This window comes from Hippopotamus amphibius, chromosome 7 (genome assembly GCF_030028045.1).
Source record: "Hippopotamus amphibius kiboko isolate mHipAmp2 chromosome 7, mHipAmp2.hap2, whole genome shotgun sequence".
Taxonomy (NCBI): Eukaryota; Metazoa; Chordata; class Mammalia; order Artiodactyla; family Hippopotamidae; genus Hippopotamus; species Hippopotamus amphibius.
The window spans coordinates 119,480,210-119,502,919 of NC_080192.1; the positions used below are offsets into that span (position 1 = coordinate 119,480,210).

At 35.1% G+C, this 22,710-nt stretch overlaps 1 protein-coding gene across 3 annotated transcripts in view; it reads left to right on the forward strand.

Moving 5' to 3' along the window:
* The window catches only part of STRN (striatin), a 110,670-nt gene that overhangs the window by 38,657 nt on the left and 49,303 nt on the right, over positions 1–22,710 (forward strand). For 2 of the 3 annotated variants that reach the window (XM_057740540.1, XM_057740538.1), the window contains exons 2-6: positions 149–252; positions 7,821–7,894; positions 16,162–16,240; positions 18,667–18,834; positions 20,737–20,872. In XM_057740540.1, the coding sequence (XP_057596523.1) occupies positions 149–252; positions 7,821–7,894; positions 16,162–16,240; positions 18,667–18,834; positions 20,737–20,872 (561 nt within the window). Of the gene's footprint in view, positions 1–148; positions 253–7,338; positions 7,475–7,820; positions 7,895–16,161; positions 16,241–18,666; positions 18,835–20,736; positions 20,873–22,710 lie in introns of those variants that run through there. The other variant, XM_057740539.1, reaches the window with a different exon arrangement.

Below are 22,710 nucleotides of genomic sequence, written 5' to 3' on the forward strand. Positions count from 1 at the left end.
AGTCAGTGCCCTTCTATATACTTTGTGACATATATGTAAAAAGAAGTGTTTTTACATCTAATTGTTTTATCTTCCAAAGGTTGTTTCTTCAGCTGAGTTTTAAAAAGTTTATTTCATCTAAACTGAATTTTTTCTTTTCCTTACTCAGGCTCAGATTGCCTTCCTTCAGGGGGAAAGGAAAGGTCAAGAAAATTTGAAGAAGGATCTTGTGAGGAGGATCAAAATGCTGGAGTATGCTCTTAAACAGGAAAGGTAATTCAATAAAGTGGAAGGTAGTGTTTTCTTAGATATGGGAATAATTTTTCTGTTATTCCTAAAACAAACCTATATTTTAATGTGTTCTACTTTTGAATTCAGGAAGTAGTGTTTGTAATAAACATTTAGAAATGGTTGTAATATGTTAATTTGTTACTGAATATTTCGTAATAATGACCAAAAAACTGATTTATATGATTTTTAAAATTTTAGCAACATTTTTCCCCCACTCTGTCCTTTCTAAAGTAATGTATGTACTTCCTGAACTATCAATATCCATTTCTTTATAGACTTGAAGTAGTTTTTGAGTTGTAAAGGAAATTGCTATAATACTTACTCCCTTTTCCTATCATCTCGTATTATTCAGTTTGATGTATTTTCTATGGAAAAAACCAACTCTGGCAGACTGTGTTGAGAATCCTTTTATAGATATTTTTGGTGTTCTGATCCTCTGCTATCAGCTATTCATCTCTCTCCAGAAGTGAATCTTACCTTTCTATTCTGCCAGTGTCTAAGATATTCAAGAACTAAACTTGGTTCACAAATAAAGGACAATAGGTCATGGATGAGAATTTTGAAGGTTTTCATGTAAATTAAGTTTATTTGCTTTGATGGATGGTCTTTGGGATTTTTTTGTCAGCAGTATGAGACAGTTCTTTATTTTTGATTATTGAGTACTTGCTAGGTGATATTGAAATTCTCTGTTTTGCTTTGTTTTTGATCACATGCCCCTTTCATTTTTTTGAAGTTGATGAATGGGCTGTTTGAAAAGCTACCAGAGAATAACATTTAGCAGATGATATTTATGGATATCAAGAAATAGATAAAACTTTATTAGAAGTTGTGTTTACCTACATGTGGGATCTTTATTTTTTTTTTTTAAAGATTTTTTTTTTTGGGGGGGGTACACCAAGTTCAGTCATCTGTTTTTATACACATATCCCCGTATTCCCTCCCTTCCTTGACTCCCCCCACCTCGAGTCCCCCCCACCCTCCCTGCCCCAGTCCTCTAAGGCATCTTCCATCCTCGAGTTGGACTCCCTTTGTTATGCAACAACTTCCCACTGGCTATCTATTTTACAGTTGGTAGTATATATATGTCTGTGCTACTCTCTCGCTTTGTCTCAGTTTCCCCTTCACCCCCCGCCCGCTCCCATACCTTGAGTTCTCCAGTCCATTCTCTGCATCTGCATCCTTGTTCTTGTCACTGAGTTCATCAGTACCATTTTTAGATTCCGTATATGTGAGTTAGCATACAATATTTGTCCTTCTCTTTCTGACTTACTTCACTCTGTATGACAGATTGTAGTTCTATCATGTGGGATCTTTAAATGGCACAGAGATTGAAAACAGATTGACCTCTTAGTGAAAAATTGGTGGTTCTTTTCATTCCTTGAGAGCTTGATTGAAAGCTATACTGGGGAGATGGAGGGGAGAAACAACACTTTTAAAAGTGTGTAATTTGGAAATATTTGAGATTTTAAGGAAACTAAATGATAGGCATAATCAAAGAGAGAGCGTGATAATGTTAGTAATGGCAACTGTTTATGAACTACCATGTTCCAGGCCCTGAGGCTTAAAAACCAAGTAACTTGTGTAGAGTAGCAGAGTTACACTAGAGCTGTGATTCAGATCCCTCCTGTATGTCTGAATCTGAAGCTTGTAAGTAAGTCAGAGAAATTAATTACAAATATTAAACTAACCAAGGATGTGTGTGTGTGTGGGGGGGATGTGCGCACGTGTGCCTTATCATTAACGTATTCATTAATCCATACATCCCAAGTACTGTGCTGGAATTGAGAAGAAACAAGTCACAATCCTTGTCCTTCAGGGCTTAGAGGAGTGGGAAACAGACTTATAAACCACAAAATTGCAGTGCGGTACATTTGGTGCTGTGGGAGAAGTCAGCACAGGGTACAGCGGGGCCACAACGAAGGAAGTGGTTGTTTGGATCTGGAGGCAGTGAAAGTAGAAAGGAGGGTGTAATTAGAGGAGGTGGGACTTGAACAGAATCATAAAAAATAAGGTGTTTGCCAGATGGGCAAGGTTCAGGAAGTAGAGAAGATATATTTGACATGGAACAAGGCGTGTTGGAGTGTTCAGAAATTTGTGATTACTGTATATGGAGGGTGGGGTGTTAATTGTGATTTGTAAGCAATACTAGTAGAGATGCGCAAGAGTCAGATCATGGAGAGCCTAAGGAGTTCAAACTTGTGTCTTCCGTTGGAAGTTTTAAAAAATATTTTCTTCTAAAATAATCTCAAACTAATAGAAGTTGCAAGAACTATATGCTCTTTACCCAGATTCACCAATTGACAACATTTTGCTATATTTAGTTGCATCATGTGCTCTCTATATACGCATTGTTTTTTTTTACCTAAATCATTTGTTACTTGTCTGCAGACTTATACCCCTTTGCCCCTAAATACTTAAGGGAGTATCTTCTAAGAGCAAGAACATTCCCTTATGGACTTCCTAGGTGGCGCAGTGGTAAAGAATCCGCCTGACAATGCAGGGGACACGGGTTCGAGCCCTGCCCTGGGAAGATTCCACATGCCATGGAGCAACTAAGCCCGTGTGCCACAACTATTGAGCCTGTGCTCTAGAGCCTGTGAGCCACCACTACTGAGCCCATGTACCACAACTATTGAAGCCCACGCGCCTAGGGCCCGTGCTCCACAACAAGAGAAGCCACTACAATGAGGAGCCTGTGCACCACAATGAAGAGTAGCCCCCACTCGCAGCAACTAGAGAAAGCCCGTGTGCAGCAACAAAGACCCAATGCAGCCAATAAATAAATAAAATATATTTAAAAAAAAAAAACAAAAAACAAAACATTCCCTTAAATAATTACAGCTCATTATCAAATTAAGGAAATTTAATGTTGATATAGTTCTATTATCTAATATATCCCATATTCATATGTTCCAATGATGATCTTTATAGCATTTTTTTCTGCCAAATGTCCCAACCATGACCTTTGTAGTATTTTTTTTTCCTGATCCAAGATCCAGTCTATGAATATATATTGCATTTAGTTGTTATGCAGTTGAAAGATTTAGGCATAGAATAGTGTAAGACAGATTTTAGAAAGATCACCCTGACCTCAATTTGGGGGATGGACTGAAAAGATCTGTTAATAAAGGCAGGACGATTGTAATGGTTTAGGATGAGAAATGATAACGTAGCAGCTGCTGGAATAGAGGAGTTATCAACTATGGAACATTTTATTTTTTATTTTTATTATTATTTTTGGCTGTGCTGCGTGGCTTGCAGGATCTTAGTTCCCCAATCAGGGATCAAACCTGGGCCCCTGGCAGTGAAAGCCTGGAATCCTAACCACTGGGATGCCAGGGAATTCCCTCTGAAACATTTTAAATAGAAAAAAAAAATCCGTGAAATTTGGAGATGATTTCGTATAGGGGATGAGGAAGAAAGATAATTCAAGAATGATTCCCAGGTTTCTGGTTTGCGTGAGAAGTCTGTAATTTATCAAGTGAATTAAAGGTAAAGAATTAGGGTGAAAAAGCAGATATGGGAGGGAGACTCATGACTAGAGATGTGTTCTTGGGAATCATCAATATTGTGGGTAAAGTTACAAGAACTTTGAAACAAACAGAACAAATATTGTGGGACAAGAAGAGATTACTAGCAGGAGCCACAGGAAATGGAAATAGTTGAGGAGAAGACAGGAAGAAGAGCTAACAAGAGAATGGTGAAGAAGGAGGGAGAGAGCAGTGTATTGGAAGCAAGTTAAAGAAGGTGGGAGTTTGACAATTGCAGATGCCAAACAAATCACAGGTTAGTTGTATACTAAAAATAGTCCTGGATTTGCCAGTTAGTGCTTGTTTTTATCCTTGCCAAAACAGCTTCAGCGAGGTAGCAGGAACATAAACCAGATCACAGGGGATTGAGAGGTGAGAAGGGTAGATAAAGAGGAGACAGATAGAGTTGTTTATTTTTTCAAGTAGTTTGACTTTGGAGAACAGAAAAGATAAAGAACAAGTGGCTGGGTCTAGGGAAGATTGTTTTTTGTTTTTGTTTTTTAACTTAAAGGGATTCTCCTGGGAAAATATCCCTGATTTTGTATCTTTTGAAGTTAATGGAATGATTTGATATTATTCCTAATGTAGTGGCACCACTGAAGTGTAATAAATTAAGGAATAAAAAAAATTCTTTGTGGATTAGAGCTCTTAAACATTTGAGTTCTTTTCACTGTGAAATTATTTTTAATTAATGCATAGGAATTTTAAAAATATTGGAGCCCTAGAACATTTCAGTTCTTCTGATTCTGAAATTATTTTTTCTAATGCCTTAAGCCAATTTTAAAAGTTTTTTTTTTTAATTTGAGGAAAATTTGAAACATAGGTGTACAGAGACTAATACCTTTTATATACACCTCCAAGCCTCAGCAGTTAACATTTTTGTCAGTCTTGCTTCATCTCAATCTATTTTAGAGCAAATTCCAGACATCTTGTCATTTAACTTGTAAAAACCTAAGTAAGGATCATGGTTTTCAATTGCTGTGTTACAGATATTCTAAGTAGTCCCACTTAAAAAGATCCAAATTTAAGTAAAACTGAATCTTTAACATTACAGAAGGATTACTCACCTAGCAGTGGGTTTAACAAAGCATTCCTTAAAGTGTGATAAAATTTACAAAATGGGAAAATTTACATATAATTTTCCAAGAACACACGGGGTATATAAGCTAAGGTTTATTCAGGAAGTTCTATACTGAAGAACCTCAAACACTATATAAAATATAATCCTGAAACATTTCTTTCATTTGTTCCACATCTCTTGTGTCTGTACCACTGTAAAAACCCAGTTGTCCTCCTTGCCTCTAATACATTTTCACATTCTGATTAATTTTCCACATCCATGGGATTCACATAAAACACAGATGTTATATGCCTGCTTAAAAATATCTGGCTAATTTCACAGTTCATCTTAGTAAAACCTTCTACATCCAGGCTCCTTTCTAGTCCTATACAAACACACACACACACACCCCACTGTGTATTTTTTTCCACTTTTAAGATTTTCCTTCTGACCAAAATACCCTCTTCATCAATCCATTTGTCTGATCGTAGAGCTACAGGTTTTGAGGTTTACCTAAAATCTCATGTGTTACCTGCTTTTTGGTAGCTCTCCTTGACTACTGACAGGACCTTTGACAGAATTAGATAATCCCTTATCTAAATTTGTATAACAGTTGAGGTAACTCATAGCTCTTATCCACCGTGTGCTGGCGTTATTTATGTTTCTGTCTCTTCTTCATCTCCTTGCCTTTATCCTTAAGTGACTACAAGCTGTACATTATTCCCAGTAGCCAGTACAGTGCCTGGCATGTCATAAGAATTCAATAACAGTTTGTTGGATTTAATCAAATTATTTTTAAGAATCAACATTTAAAATGTGATTGGAATGCTGTTATATTCCAAGCACATTATATATAATAATTGACTTTGAAACAAAGCTATAATGGGAGTTTTTAATATATAATTTTTATGCTGGTTTATCCAGTAAAGGCCAATTGGGAGGCCTAGCTATGTATCAAGTGTAGAGTTCTTAGGCATGAGATCTGCTCTTTAACTTGCAGTCAGATTTAGACAGAAAAAGATTAGGGAACAAGAAAGTTGCTAACAGTGAGACGAAATGTTACAACAATGGGAAACAATACAAATGGAAGGTATTTTAGCATATTGATTTCAAAAGGAATGTTACTAAGTTGAGTTCTGTGAGTATCTTATTTTTCAGTGAATTTAACAATTCAGTAGCAAGACCCAGATTTACCAGGACACAGCTTGTGGCAAACACAGCAGTTCTTTACTTATTTTGTCTTTATCTAATTTTTTATGAAATGTTGGTTCATAGTGTTATTTTTGTTACATATATTGTATAGAATATTTTCTATTCCCTTTTCTGTACGCTATGTTGTAGTTTTTCCTAAAACCACTAGAATGCACTATAGTGCAGTATTTTGTGTTTGAAAATGTTTCCTCATATCTGTGTATATATATAAATAAATATGTATATATATAAAACAAAAATATGTAAGTTAACTCCATGAAACTTTATTGCTGCTTTTATTTTGTCCTCAGGCTTGTTACTTTCGATTGCTATTTTGCCTTATAGGAGATATTGTTACTTTTTCTTACGGTAGATGAAGTGTTTCTGAAAAATCTGAAGATTGACAATTACACTCAAAAACCATAACACACATATATAAAACACACAGAGATGTACACACACGCGCGTGCACACACACACAGTATTTTGTACCTTGTTTTTTTACTTAAGCTTAAAGATCAGCCCCATATTTTCCTTGTTTGCACACAAAGATTCTTTTTTCTTTTTAATGGGTACATATAATTATAAAACATTTCATGTATATGCAAAACATATAAAGACTAGTATAAAAAATACTCCTGTACCTACCACTTACTTTCAGAAATAGAACATCAGCTATCTGTAATTTTCAGAGGTTTTACAATTCCCCTTTGTATAAAATGTTGATTTTATTCCCTCTTATAAATGCAAAATAGTTATTGCAAAATAATATGAAAAATTCCAGTATTTTATACATTTGAGCAAATAATTTTCATTTTCTTTATACTTTTCTTGAAATATAAAAACTTTAAGTGCTCAGTCTTTTATAAAGAAAAAAAAACTTCCAAATTTGGCTATTTGGTTACTCTTTTATTCCTTCTTGATTACTTTATTACTTTTTAAAAAAATTATTATTGTTGTTATTATTCCAGTCTTATTACATTGAATATTTATTGTAATAGCCTCAATGTTTTGGGAAAGCAAAGAAGTCAAAATATACAGATACGTTGAGTATGGCCATTTTTAATTAAACTTTAAATTTTTTACCTTATCTGGATTATTTTTCTGGTCTCAGATGGTTAAATCTGAGATGGTTAAATCTGATAAACCAGAGATAATAACATTTAGTTAGCTTTTAAAAGAAGATATCCCTGTTCACAGTTCTTCCTGAAAAGGCAAAAGATACCTTGACTATTAAAAAATGTATTTGTTCCTACTAGAATGTCTCATTCCACATTGATGATTTGGGGCGGGTCCCCCTCCCTCCTTTGGATTGTTCACTAATGCGTGCTTGGCAAAGCATAATTGCCTTACAACGAAGAGTATTCTGGATGACCTTTTTCTGAAAACAAAAAACAAAAAAAATCCCTCAATTTTGAGAAAGGTTAGTCTGTCTCAAGTTTATTTCGCAATCCAAACTTATCTACTGCTTTTGATAGAATTGTACTCTGGCAGTCATCAAGAAAATCTGAATGTTATATAGTTCATTTGTAATTGTAGGAACAAGATTTATGATTCTCAGTGTTATTCCTTTGTTAGGACTTGATGGTATAACAACAATGAAATAATAATGGCAAGCACTTTTGTATTAGGACTTTGACACTGTGGAAGGCTTGAACCGTTGAATGTTAGTCAGGACTGCTGCATACTGATGACTACTCCTGTTATGTATCTTAAAGTTCATTTAAATATGTTTTAAGATGGTTTGTATTTTCTCATTTCTTTGTTAGAGCTAAATACCACAAGTTGAAATATGGAACAGAATTGAATCAGGGAGATATGAAGCCTCCAAGCTATGATTCTGGTAAGCTAATTTTAAAGGAAGTTTAAGTGATTAAAAAGAAGTTAATATGTAGTATTTTGTAGCAACAGTATTTATAACTACAAGTTAATTTCTAATTTTTTGCTTATTAGTTATTTTTTCTGACCTACTTATCTTTGGGCACTAATCAGTGTCATTTAGATCATTTTCCACCACCTTCCTTCCTTTTCCCTCTTCCCCTTTCTTTTAGTTCCCCACTTTCTGCTTATGTTCTACACTTACTGGAAGGATCAGAATTCATGGGGTAACATGCACCAACATAACTGTGTCTTGCTGGGTCCCTCCAGTATTAATGAGAACTTTGAGATGTGTAATGCAAAGTGCATCATGCCCTTGAAATCCTGAGAGAAAGGGTAGAAACTGTGGAGGTAAGAGATTTCTTCTTTAAGTACAAGAGAATTGCTCATCCTTTAAGTCTGATCCCTCAATTTCAGGTGCAAAATTGTTTTGGACTTTCTTACCCACAGGATGTTCTGTAACCAGAACATCTTTTAACAGCTGAAACATTTGTTATCTTTTTCTGCTATTTCTTCTTTTTCCTTCTCCTATGTTCCTCATCACCCCATCAAACAATACAAAAATAGTGCTTGTAAAGATATTAAGGGATATAATTGACTTATTAGTAGGTGTTAGGGAAAAGTAAGAAAAACTGTTGAAAAGTTATCACCATGTTTCAGTTGAGTGTGTTTTTGACATGATGTCAGGTTAAATTCCTGGATCAAATGTCTGATATAACTATCACATACTGAAATACCTTCCTTGAACTATGGGATTTATGTATATTAACTTTAATTCTTAACATAGTTATTCAATAAAAAAATATTATTTTCATTTTACTTGTAAGAAATTTAAACTCAGAGAAGTGGGGAAACTTGCTCAAGGTCACACAGCTGTTGAGTAATGGGAATACAGGTCTCATCGCAGGTCTACTGACTCCAAAATTCAAATTCTCCTCATTTTTCCACACTGTTTCTGTGTTCGACAGTGTATGAAAGAACAAAATAATTCTGAATGTGCTGCCAATGTTATAGTTCAATTCACTGTAATAATGTTATTAACACATTTCCATAGCTGAATATTGAATCCTTGAGATTTAGAGCAATACCAGTTGATCACTGACATCTTTTTGTTTTTTTGATTGTTCTGTCTTTTACTTTGGTGTCTCTTCTTTTAACTTGAAAGGTACTTAGATTAAAAAAATTTTTTTTTTCCTTTTTATAAATCTAGGCTATTTGTTGAAGACTATCTAAAGGTATATTGTCTGAGTCAAAGCAGTGATTTTAGTCATTACTTTTACATCGCTGTGATTGTTTCCTAATTTTTAGATATCAGTTTAGGAGTATAAAGGCCTAGTTACAATATGTACAAAATGTTTGTAAGTACACAGTGTGGCTCAGTAGAAAAAGTTGGGGCTTTGAAATTAGATACATGTAAGTTTGACTCTGTCCTGACACTTTAAATACTTGTGATATTACTTAGTCTCTCTGAGGTTGCTCCATTCCTTATTTGTAAACTGGGAAAATGCTGCAAATAATTCCTAACTCCTAGGTTTATTTTCTTAGTATGTAATACCCAGTATCGTTCTGTCTGTTGATCTTTCAAACAACTATTCATCTTTTAAATATGAAATATGTAATGCTTGTGTCAGAGCCAGCATCAAATTCTGTGAACAAAAATATAGTGCCCTATTGCATTTACAGAGAAGGTGTAAGAAAAAAGTGATTACAATAAAATGTAATGTACATGTATAATGGAGAAGTAATAGGTGTTATGGAACACAATAGCAGGAAAACCAAATCTGGTTGTAAGTGATCAAGGAAGCCTTCTTGCAGGAAGTGATATTTGAAAGACAAGAAAGAGTTATCCAGGGAAAGTGGACTGACTAAATATTTGTTGAATGAGAGGTAGAAGAAAGGCAGAGTGTTAGCAGTAAAGTTTCTGAGGTAAGAATTTGGCACATTTGAGAAACAAAATAATTGGATAGTAGAGGGAGAGGGGGAAAGAGTGTTTCTAGATGCAGCTAGAGAGTTAACCGGAGGGCAGATGGTAAAATATGTTACAAGGGTCTGGTAAAATATGTTGAGTTGACAAACTAAGAGTTACGAGAAGGCTTATGACGTGCCTTAATCAGGACTCTTGTGATCAGATTTGCTCTTAGATCACACTGACAGCAGTGTGGAAGATGGGTTAGAGAGAAGTAAAACTGGAGGTGGGGAGACTGGTTAGAGGACTTTGCAGCCACCTGGGTAAATGAGGAAGGTTACCTTGACAAGGCTACTAACAATGGAGTTGAAGAGAAGTGGGTGTGTTCAGGAAATATTTAGGAAGTAAAATCTGCGGGAAATTAGTTCTTGTTTAGATGTAGGGGATTAAAAAAAGGGAGCGTCAAAGATGATTCCCATACTTCTAGTTTAAAAAACTAGACCAGAAGTACATTTGGAAGATGCTGGGTTCACTTTTGGATTTGTTTGTTAGGCCAGCAAGTGAAAATGGCTAGTAGACGGTTGGGCATGTGAGTCTGGTGCTCAAGCCAGAGATACGGGTTTAATATGTAGGTTTGAGAGCATATAGCATCTAGTACTAATGACACTCAACACCACTGGGGTGGACGAGCTCAGCCAGGGACCTTATGCAAAGTAGAAGAGGACTTAAAATGGAGTTCTGGGGAGTGACAACATTTAAAAATTTGGTAGAAGAATAGAAACCTGAAAAGGAAACCGATGAGGATTATTTTAATGGTAGGAGGAAAATCAGGAGTGTGCAGATCAAGAGAAGAGAAGGTTTCCAGAAGGGAGGATCCTTCAGCACTAATGATTAGTGCCCAGGGGTCTGATGAGTATCTCTAGGATTTAGTGACACACAGGTCCCTGGGAACTTTATTGTGAGCATTCTTAGGAGAGAGTTAAGGGCAGAAACAAAGACTATGCATAGAAAGTAAAGACTAAGTGTAGTAAGCTTTTAGGAAGCCTAGATTGTGGAAGTGAAGGGGAGGAATTAGTGGGCAATAGTTGAAAGGACCCATGGGGTCAAGGAAGAGAGAGAGAGAGAGAGTGCGTGTGTGTGTATGTATATGTATGTGTGTGAGATGATTATTACAGGAGGAGCAAATAAAAGGGAGAGAGTAGAGATACCTAAAATATGAAGGTATCTGAAGAAGTGGTAGGGATTGGATTCTGAACGTAGCTGGAGAATGGCAGGGGGAGTATGTCTTATTGTTACCTAGAGAGAATGTAGGAAGTTAGGTGATGGGTCTGTAGGCTTGGGTTTCCATCTGGTGGTGGGTATTTAATATGATAGCTTTATGTATGAGACAGGATTATCTGCTAAGAGTACAGCAGAGTTTTAAGAAAAGTGGAGAAGGTTTAAAATAATGAACAGGGAGACAAACTTACTAAGAAATAGTAGGATTGAGAAAAACTAAGGGTCCAATTGAAGTGTGTAATCATGAGTTATATAGAAGTGCTGCTGTTTGGCACAATTGGCAGCCTAGGTAAAAGATAACAGAATGAAAATAGTTAACAGTTGAATTCCTGGAGAGACAAGGGGACGAGAAAATTGAAGGCACTGTCAAAAGAATGGCTGAATTGATAGATTCTGAACTAAAACTACAGAGGAAAGGAAGGGAAGATAAAGGGAGGCTAATGGGTCAAAGTTAGGGGATAGGCTACAGTCTAGAGCAGGTCAGCAAACTCTTTTGTAAAGGGCCAGAGAGTAATATTTGGGCTTTATAGGCCATGTGTTCTCTGTTGCAACTACTCAACTCTGCCATCATAACATGAAAGCAGTCACAACACATAAATGAATGTGTGGCAGGCTGGATTTGACCTGCAGGCCAAAATTTGCTGGCCCCTGATCTAAGGTCCCACCTAAATCAAAGTGCGTAGTGAATTGGGAGTATTAGCCTGGAGGATAAGCTCAGAGAGTGAGTTTGCATCAGTGACAGTTCTTCATAATGACAAGATCTAAGGCATGACAGCTAGAGGGGGTGGTGGTTGTGCAGAAGCTGAAATGGATCACCCACATAAATATTAACTTCACTCAAGATGATGTAGAAGTTTGGTTGCAGAGGAAGCATGTGAGCCTGGTTGAGCGTTATCAAGGGATTTGTAGATGACAGTGATGAAGACAGTGACTAGGAGAGGGTAGAAGGTGGTGTATCAAATTAAAGAAGCAGGGATTTTTCCTTCTTCATTCTTTTATCCTTTTACGATATTTCCCTAAAACTGATAATCCAGATGTTTTCTGAAACATTTTTCACAAAAAATTAGTTTCCCCTCTGCCTTTTTTTCTGTTTTGTTCCACTTCCAAACCTTTACATTTCTACTTTAGGAGGATATTACCCTACGTTAGTTAAAATCTGTTTATCTTTCATATTTTAGTTTCTCCTACTCAATATTATATTTCCTGTGCTCATCACTCACTTGTGTGCATCCATATTTTCTAGAGTGATTTTCTTCTGTCTTAAGGACTTTCTTTAGCATATTTTGTAATATGGGCTGCTGATACTGAATTCTTTCAGCTTTGTGTGTGTGAAAAAGTCTTTATTTTGCTGCTTTCATTGTTTCTGATGAGGTATCTTCTACCCCTTATCTTTTTTTAATTTTTTAAATTTTTTTAGGGGTACACCAGGTTCAATCATCTGTTTTTATATACATATCCCCATATTCCCTCCCTTGTTTTTTTTTTTTTTTAAGAGCATAGGCTCAGTAGTTGTGGCGCACAGGCTTAGTTGCTCGGTGGCATGTGGGATCTTCCTGGAGCAGGGATCGAACCCGTGTTCCTTGCATTGGCAGGCGGATTCTCAACCACTGCGCCACCTAGGAAGCCCCTACCCCTTATCTTTATTCCTCTGTATGTAAGTGACCTTTTACTCTGGCTGCTTTTAAAATTCACCTCCTTATCAGTGATTTTAAGTGATGTTATTATGATGTGCTTTGGTGTAGTTACAGCCTCCCCTCTCCTCAGTGTTTCTCATGCTTGGGATTTGTTGGGTTTCTTGAATCTGTGGGTTTATAGTTGTCACGAAATTGGAAGCTTTTCAGCTACTATTTCTTCAGATACTATTTTTGTTCTCCCTCCCTAAGCTGTGATCGTGAAACTCTATCAAGGCAATAAGCTGAAACAATCAGGGCTCACCTTTTGTCAGGGATTACTGCCCTCTGTTGCCTGATGTCCAGTATCTTAACCATTTTGTTTTATAGTTGCTTCAAGCAGGAGGGTAAGTTGGGTCCCTGTTGCTCCAACTTGAGTGGAAGTGCCAGTCAAATACTTTTAATAATACCAACAAATTCAGTTCTTACCCACTTTAAAATCCTTACTTTTGTGTAATGTCACTTTTTGAACTTGATAAGAATGAATCTGATAGTTGATGAGTACTTACTAACCATTGAGAGAACTAAGTGCTTAGCCTGGATAAGGAGGTGTGGGGAGAGTCAGATTTATTTATTTTTTAAATAGAGAAAGGAAAATTCACTTCTGAGAAATTTATTCAAAGTTAGAATTTCTGTCTTTATAATAACTTTGTAGTTATTGAAACTTGTTGTTCTTACAGAAGGCTATATCACTGATTGTTTCTCTAAATCAGTGGAAAATAGATTTTGGCAGTGCTGAGTGAAGAGCCTGTCTTATGTTTGTGTGATTAAGTCTTTGATCACAGACATAATATTAGATCATTAATTCATATACTAATCTAATAAAAGAATTAGGGTAAGCAATTTTCCTCAAATCCATTACCGAGGAAATAAGGACTCCTCACGCTCTCTAGGTCTTTGAATCTCTTCATTCCTAATAAGTGTTGTGACTGGTTATATTTCCGTGAAGTTTCATTTGCTTCCTTGCAATCATGTGGAGCCTAGTCATGACCCAGTGTGGAATGATTTAAGCAGCAGTCAGGGCCTTGCTGTTTTTGTCATATAGCTGGGTTAACTGAGGCAAGACCGAGTCCTTTCTTTCTTTTTCTTTTTCTTTTTCATTGACGTATAATTGACTTGTGATATTATATTAGTTTCAGGTGTACAACATAGTGGTTTGATATTTTAATTTATTACAAAATGATCACCCAGGGAGTCGGATTTTATCTCAATATAAGAATACACTTTTTTAAAAGAGGGTGAGGATGCATTCTTAGTTGATTTGGCTTAATTTGTTTTATTAAGGTATAATTTATATACAGTGAAATTCACCTTTTTGGTGTTTTCATAAACACATAAAGTTTTGTTCTAATACCCTTTGTAGTTTACCCCTCCTTCCCACTAATATGTTTTCTGTTCCTACAGTTTTGCCTTTCAAGAAAGTCATGTCAATTCCAGAATCATACAGAATGTAGCCTTTTGAATCTAGCATCTCCCATTTAGCATAATGCATTTGAGATTCTTACATGTTGGTGTGTATCAGTAGTTCGTTCCTTGTTCTTGTTGAATAGTATTCCATTGAATGGATGTACCACACTTTGATAACATCACTAGCTACCAAAGTAGGCAAAAGCAGTTGAATGCATCTGAGGGTGATATAGAAAGGATTTAGGCATATTTTGATGGAAAATTAGATGACTTCAAAAGTTCTTTCACATCTGAAATTTTTGGTCTTTTGAAATGCCAGTGTAGATGTTCTTACTTGCCAAGTACAGGCTACTCACTTGACTTAAGAAGGGGATATATTAGAACATATTATGTTATATACACAATTCCTAAATGTGTGGGTCAGTGCAAACAAGATGTATTGTTTTTCCTTAGTATTTGGACATTGTTTTTCCTTTTTTTTTTTAAGTATACACTCTTAGAAGTCATCCCAAAGTAATCTTCCTTTTTGAATTAACTTAATCCCCTCATATCTCTCCCCCTTCTGCCCCACCCTTCTGCTCCCTCTTTGGTAAATCACAGAACTTGGTCTAGTTATTTTAGGAGAATAATGAAAATGCAATATCTAATTCTTATTTTTATTTACATATTTCTTTAATTTCTTATCATTGTGATGATAGCATGTGGAGGAAAACGTGAGCTCTGGAGTCACGCAGACATGATTTCAACAATTGCAGCTGTATTTGTAACTTAGAAACCTTACAGTTAACCTGTAAAACTCACTTTTCTCACCTTTAAAATGGGAATAGTAATAACACCTATCTTTGGAGGTTTAAAGATTAAAAGAATAGTGTATATGTTTTTGTTTTGTTTTGTTTTAATTTTATTTGCTGCATTGGGTCTTCATTGCTGCTCAGGCTTTCTCTAGTTGCAGCGAGTAGGGGCTACTCTTCATTGCAGTGCACGGGCTTCTCATTGAGGTGGCTTCTCTTATTGCGGAGCACAGGGTCTAGGCATGCAGACTTCACTAGTTGTAGCACATGGGCTCAATAGTTGTGGCTTGTGGGCTCAGTTTGCTCCAAGGCATGTGGAATCTTCCTGGCCCAGGGATCGAACCCATGTTCCCTGCATTGGGAGGCAGATTCTTAACCACTGCGCTACCTGGGAAGCCCGAGAATATTGTATATGTTTTTAACACAGCATCTGGAACGCATTAACTGTTTAATATCAAATATCATAAAACAAAGTTTCCCAGTCTCTCTTTTATCTCCACTTGAATAAAAGCCCTGTAAAGACCACAGTTTCTTAAAGTTTGATCAAGGGCTGATGGAAGGTGTGAACTTTTTAAAGTTTTTAAAGTTGAGCCGTACTGTAGTTCAGAAGTTCTTTAGACTTATCAAGGAGAAGGCTCTTTTTATTTTATCATCTTTTTGAAAGATTTGGCTTCTACCAAATTATGACTTTAAGCTTTACAGGGCCTAGGAGGTTTTTGTCTAAAGAATATCTTAAAAAAAAGAATGCTCAAGGTTTTCATTTAGTAACCAGTGAAGGAAATAGACTGGGGTTGGGATTATTTCTTATCTATCTACTGTTTACCAGACTGGCTTTTTTTTTTTTTTTTAACCATCGTTCCTGGGCATTTTGCTCTAATTCTGATGTGTTGTTTTGTAATACTTTTATTTGACTCTTTTGTGACTTGATTTGTCCTCAAGGAAAATTCTCAGGTTACCTAAATATTGGGGAAAATCTTTATTTTAGTTCTGAAACTCTCAGGGAAATCTAGTAGCAATAATGAATTTATAGTAGAGTTTCATTATGGAAATTAAACTTAAAACAGGTATGTCCTAAATGTAGTGTTCTTAATCATATAAATTTTAATTGGACATTTTTAATGAATTCAGATACCCTCTAATGTCTATAACGTCAGTTTTATTGTGATTTAATGTTTTCCAGATGAAGGTAATGAAACAGAGGTGCAGCCACAGCAAAACAGCCAGTTAATGTGGAAACAAGGTCGACAGCTACTCAGACAGTAAGCATCTCGTGGAAGTATCTGCTGTGAAAAAGCTTCTTTGAGTTACTGTTCCTTTTTCATATTAAACACTTTTTCCCCTATGGAGGAATTTATTTTTCATTAAATATTGATGAAAATTATCAAGAATAAATTTGCTTTCCATAATTTTAGCTTTATCGGAGAGAGTACAGCTTAAAGCTTCTAATTTATATATGCTTAAATTTATAGTTTAAAGAATTCTGTATCCTTAAAGTTACTCTTTTCCTTGCACCCTTTATATACATGAATATACATATATTTTAATATGTCTACTCATGTAATTTTTGTGTTATGTTTTTAAACTTTATTTTGAATAGATGGAAGAACTTCTTGGATTTCCCAAGTTTGCAAATATTATGCTAACATATAGTTTCTCCTGTAAAATGTGAACTTGAGAGTATGAAGAGGGAGCAAAGCTGGGTTGAGGTTCAGATGTCAGGCAGTGGGCTAGACCCACTCACCAGCTCAGTGTCTGACCCTTGCACATCACATTTGAAATTGGCATTTTGATTTGTGCCTCAGTAAAATGAAATTCACTACCTGGTTAAACTTTTGGGGTTGTTTGTGAATAGCTTAAACCTGTGGTTTCCAAAGCGGATTGCATGCCAGCCATTTCTTTTGATGATGGGAAGAGAATATTAAAGTGTCTCCTTACATCTTTTTTTATCTCCTCAAAGTTAGAAGGAAATGAGACTTCATTACTATTTAACAAATGGGTTTTCACTTTGGTCTTAAATGTGATTTATGCGTTTTCCTTTTATAACTAAGTGTTTTTAAAGTGCTGATTTTGTTTTTGGTTTTGTTTTTCGTAATGACAAGTTGTTATCATAGTGAGCAATCCAAGAAATATTTTTAAAAGACAAATAATCTGCCTCTCAAAGGTGACATTTTATTAATGAATGAGGAAATAACTATTTAGTAAAACCAATATATCTATGGAATGAGCAGTTTTTGAACAGTTATTTGGAATGTGATTTTGTTGCCAAAGTGAGTTACATATCAAATATTATTTGTTAAAAATAGAAAAACATAATAGCTTTGTGTTTGTTTGCAAGAACCAACTGATTAAATTCAGGAACATTAGAAATTTACTATCCAAATTTTAACCAATATTTTTCTATAGATATTGGATAGGATTGAAAAATGAGTACCTTGACTTGGTAGGATACATTTATTCCATTTTCGTCACATGTCTTTGTGAAGTATCTGTTTGAGCTATAATAACTCTTAATACCAGGTCTTATTTTTATTATTTATTTATTTAATTTATTTATTTTTGGCTGTGTTGGGTCTTCATTGTTGTATGGGGGCTTTCTCTAGTTGTGGTGAATGGGGGCTACTTTTTGTTGTGGTGTGCAGGCTTCTCATTGTGTGGCTTCTCTTGTTGCGGAGCATGGGCTCCAGGCTCGTGGGCTTCAGTAGATGTGGCTTGCAGGCTCAGTAGTTGTGGTGCATGAGCTTAGTTGTTTTGTGGCATGTAGGATCTTCTAGGACCAGGGATTGAACCCATGGCACCTGCTAAGTTAATGCCTGACATTCGTTTATCATGCTTATTAATTACATTATAGTGACATTTGCCTTTTTCATGTTCCAAAGACTTTTTGGTCTTTTTTGGTCATCTTTGTTGTTAATAGATACTGAGCGCCTTCTATATGCCAGGCACTGTACTAGGTGTGTCTCTTTTAGGAGAAAGAAAACTAAGGTTCAGGGGAATTAATGTTTCACAGGAAGAAAGTGGAAGAAATCGGTTTTAAACCCAAGTCTAACTCTCTGTACAAAGCCTGTTCTCCTTTTCCTATGCTGCTGCCTCTCTGCAGCACACACACTCCTGTGCACCCACTCATCTCATATCCCACAATTGAATTGTGGTCTGTTTTTATTTTGGAATTGTTTCAGGATAGAAGCTTCCCTTCTGTAGAAGTGACTCTTTGGAATGTACTGTTTTTTTTCTATGTCATGGAAGAAACCATACATGCTAGAAACTTTCTTTCTAGATCTCAGTTGATCCAGTGATACTTTAGCATCAGAAGTGTAAAAAGACTACTGGTTATTATAATTACTATGATAAAATAGTAATTCAGTAGAATCTGAGAGTGAGTTTACTCCAACCCTGTCTAGAAGAAAGAATGTGCTATTAGCTATATATGGAATAGCTTCTTCTTATGATAAATGAATGGTGTATTGTATAGTTCTTTGATTTTTCTCAGTGACCGTAGAGGCTGGTACTGCAAGAGACAGCTCCATCTGCAGCTGGAAGATTATTTATTAGCAAGTCTTACTAGCATAGTACTGTACTGTTAAGTCTTATGCAGGCAATGAATTTAAAGAAGTGTTTTTATTTACATATTTAGTAATAGAATACTGATTTCAAAGGACTAAACTGTAAAGATCCTCTTTACACACAGGTATCTACAAGAGGTGGGTTACACAGATACTATTCTAGATGTGAAATCCAAACGAGTGCGAGCATTGTTGGGCTTTTCAAGTGATGTCACTGACAGGGAAGATGACAAAAATCAGGACTCAGTTATAAATGGCACAGAGGCTGAAGTTAAAGAGACAGCAATGATTGGGTAAGTATTTTGTCTAGAAAGTGGTTTGGTTTTAGTTCTTATTAATATTTTTGGCTTACGGGTGACACTTGTGATACTTGCACTTTTAGATACTGCTACAGAAGTAGTTGAGTGATAGAGTTTAATAAAAAATTTTAAATTTTATTTGGTGGAAGATAACACCATAGGGATTAGAGTTATCACTTATGATTATTTTAAGAGTATTTTTATTTAAGATAGTTTTAATTGCTTGAAATTTATGGATTTAATATAGATTTTAATATCTTGCAGCTCAGTCACTTACTATTAGATCTTCGTAAAAGATCTTATTTGGAAATTCACTTCAAACCTGTAAGAGTGAAATTTCATTCCTGGTGACCCAGAAAGCATATAAATACTTAATTCTTTTGGTGTAAACCTTTTCTTAGCCATTTTCATTTATCTAATAATGCTGTAACTCATCTTCCCTTTGAAAAGTATATTTCAAGTATATTTTAATTGATAGAATAAGTGACAAATTCAGTAGCAGAAATAGTTTGTTTTACATTTTGGATCACGTATCATACAATTACATGTAATTCTGCTTAAAATGAACATGGGCAGTTAAATAAGGAGATTCTTCTTTATTGAAAAAACTTGACATGGTTCTTAAAGAGATAAAAAGCCAGAGATTCTTTGAAAGTCTAAATATGATGTTACTTTAACTCATGTTTGGGCTGGAAAAATGGTTTTAATTGAGCTCTATACATTTTCTAGTGAGAACATAGTTTTTATTATTTGGAACATAAACTAAAATTATGGGGATTAGGTAAAGGTTTAAAAATATGACTTTTATAAACAAATGTCATTGTAGCCTTCTTATATGTATTCATTAATAGTTACGACTACATAACTTGTTTTAATAAATGTAATATGTAGATTGTTTCTCTGTGTAGATGTAGACAATGTATGCATTAATCCTGGTTATATTTTTATCTAATGAATTAGCTTAAATTATTATAAAGATCCTCAGGAAAGACCACTCTTGTTGTCTTGTGTTTTGGCCTTGACCTGACTTTTGAAACTGGTAAAGGTATTATTCTGAATTTGACTTCTATAGGGATGGAGAGTAGGTTCGAAAAAACCAAAAATGTAGCTCTCAGCAGATTTGAAATTTATCTGTTTTGAGAATTTTGTCCATAGTTGTGGCTACATTTTTTCAGGAAAATGTCTTGTTATTTATAACATTTCCTGATGAACTGGAGAGAAATCTTTCTATTCTGGCCATTAGGAAATTTTTTGTTAAATTTCTTTAGAGGGAACTAAATTAAAATCTTACATATTTGAAAAGTCAATCATTTCCAAAATGTTAAGCATTTATTAACCAACAGGATCAAGTTTTATATTAATATTAATTTGACTAAAATACTGTTTTTAGTAACTTTATGTACACATTTGCTTTTTTCAACTCTTTAGCTGTTCAGAAATATGTTTGCATCAGAGAAAAATGATGTATTTACTAGTTATTTTCTTAGTTATGGAAACGTCTATGTCAGAGGAAGAGTTGCAGAGAGGAAAAGAAATAGAAAAGAACAGAGGCAGAGATAATAGGAAAAATATTTTAAAAATAAATACATTACGGTTGGCTTAAAAATCAAAATAATGGTGATTCAGGAGAGGGAGTTCTTTGTATTGAATTGCCATTAATGTAAGTAGTACGTATGATTGCAAGGTACTTTTAAAAGAGTAGCCACTTCCTTCCTATATTGCTTTTCTAGTTAAAATCCGTGGAAATGTAATAGATAAGAATCATTGTAGATCATAATATGATTTGGGGGGGGTCATAATACAATATAAACAGAAGTTAGTGCAGTATATCATAGATTAATTCTTATGTCGAGTTTAAAAAAATTAACTGAGCAAGATGTATATGTTTTAAACCAGAAAATCCGAGTTAACAGATTCTGCCTCTGTGCTGGATAATTTTAAATTCCTTGAAAGTGCAGCTGCAGATTTCAGTGATGAAGATGAAGATGATGACATTGATGGAAGAGAGAAAAGCATCATTGATACTTCAACGGTGAGTTGAATAACTCAGCTATAAATATTTTTAGGGACTGTTATGCATACTTTAAAAATAATCCATATCCTTCAACTTAAACCCTTAACTTTTTTTTTCATAAATTTGGGGAAATTTAATCTAAAAGAGTTTTTGTATTGATTTCAAATTGAAGAATATTTTTAGTATAGCGTCTTTCTCTTAAAGGCCTCCATTCGTTAGCTTTTTGTTAATTCATTAAACGTTTCAACATTGTTATAGGGTTAGTGAATATGGTAAATGTGTGTTATTGGCGATACAAGACAATAGAACTGACAGACCCGTTATGTTGCCTGCTGGTGACTGGCATCAGCTCTGATTGGTGCAGTTTTTGTTTCTCTTGTCAGGGTTGCTTTGGTAGGCAAGTTCTACACATTTTCAGAACCTTCCATTAGATTTCTCTAAACTTGCTTAGGCTTCTTCTGTGGTTTTGTTTAGATTTTTGTAAGTTTCTTGACTTTCCAGTGGTAGAGTCCTGGAATAAGAGGTATCTCTAAATTGCTGCTTCTTCCTTCTCTTCTTTATTCTATCTCCTTTGACCCTCTCCCCGTTTTAACCTCTCCCCTCTTTTCTTTTTCTTACTTTCTTTCCCTTCCTTCCTTCCTTTTTTCTTTCCCTTTCTTCCTTTCTTTCTTTCTTTCTTTCTTTCTTTCTTTCTTTCTTTCTTTCTTTCTTTCTTTCTTTCTTTCTTTCTTTCTTCTCTCTCTCTCTCTCTCTCTCTCTTCCTGCCTGCCTGCCTGCCTTTCTTTTTTTCTTCCTTCCTTCCTTCCTTCCTCCCTCCCTCCCTCCCTCTCTCTTTCTTTCTTTCTTTTTCTTTCTTTCTCTCTCTTTCTTTCTTTCTTTCTTTCTTTCTTTCTTTCTTTCTTTCTTTCTTTCTTTCTTTCTTTCTTTCTTCCTTTCTTCCTTTCTTCCTTTCTTCCTTCCTTCCTTCCTTTCTTTCTTTCTTTCTTTCTTTCTTTTTCTTTTCCTTTCTTTCTTTTTTGCTCTTCTCCTTCCTTCTCTCTCTTCCTCCTCCTTTTTTTAAGTAAGAGATGAGGGCATGCTTTGCTTTGTTTAGGAAAGTGTTCACATTTCCTCCTTCACATTTATTTAAGAAGAGGGAGAAGAAAGTAAGGTAGTATAAATAAAGCAGACTGGACCAAGTCAAAGCCTTGGGCTAAAGTCCCAGTTCTGCCGCTAATTACCAGTGCTTCTTAATGCTTCAGGCTGTTTTTTTAGTTTGTAAAATGGGGATTATAATAAGTACCCATCTTATCCCCAGAGAATTTTGTGAGGAATAAGTGAGACACTATGTATGAAAATGATATGTTTGACTGTAAAGTGCTTTCTAAGTGTAACTTCTCTATTCTGTTTATGTCCTCTGCTTCCATCAGAGAGACTCAACTTACTACTTCCAAATTAATGTTTTCTTGGGCCACTGTTCGGTAGTATTATGCTAATATAGCCCTGCCATGGATATTCTTTGAATTTCAAATAGTCCCTCTTTTTATTATTCAAGCAAGTAGTAATAGCATGTGTTTAAGTTTACTGTAGTAAAGGAAAATGCTGAAGCTTGTATGATAACTTTTCTCTGTCCTCATCATTTGGAAATTTTGTGCTGATTTGTGTTTCTGTGGGATGATTGCACTGAGATATTATTTTCCCATCAGAATACTTTCTTCATAGTTCAGTGGTTATAAGTAATAACTAATCATGATGCTTTGTTTTGTTATTAGTCATTGTCAGTCTAAATATTAAAAAAATCTATAAGCTACTTATTATAACTATCAAGTATGGTCTTAAGAGAAATTCTTAACTATAGACTGGTTTTTTTTTAAATA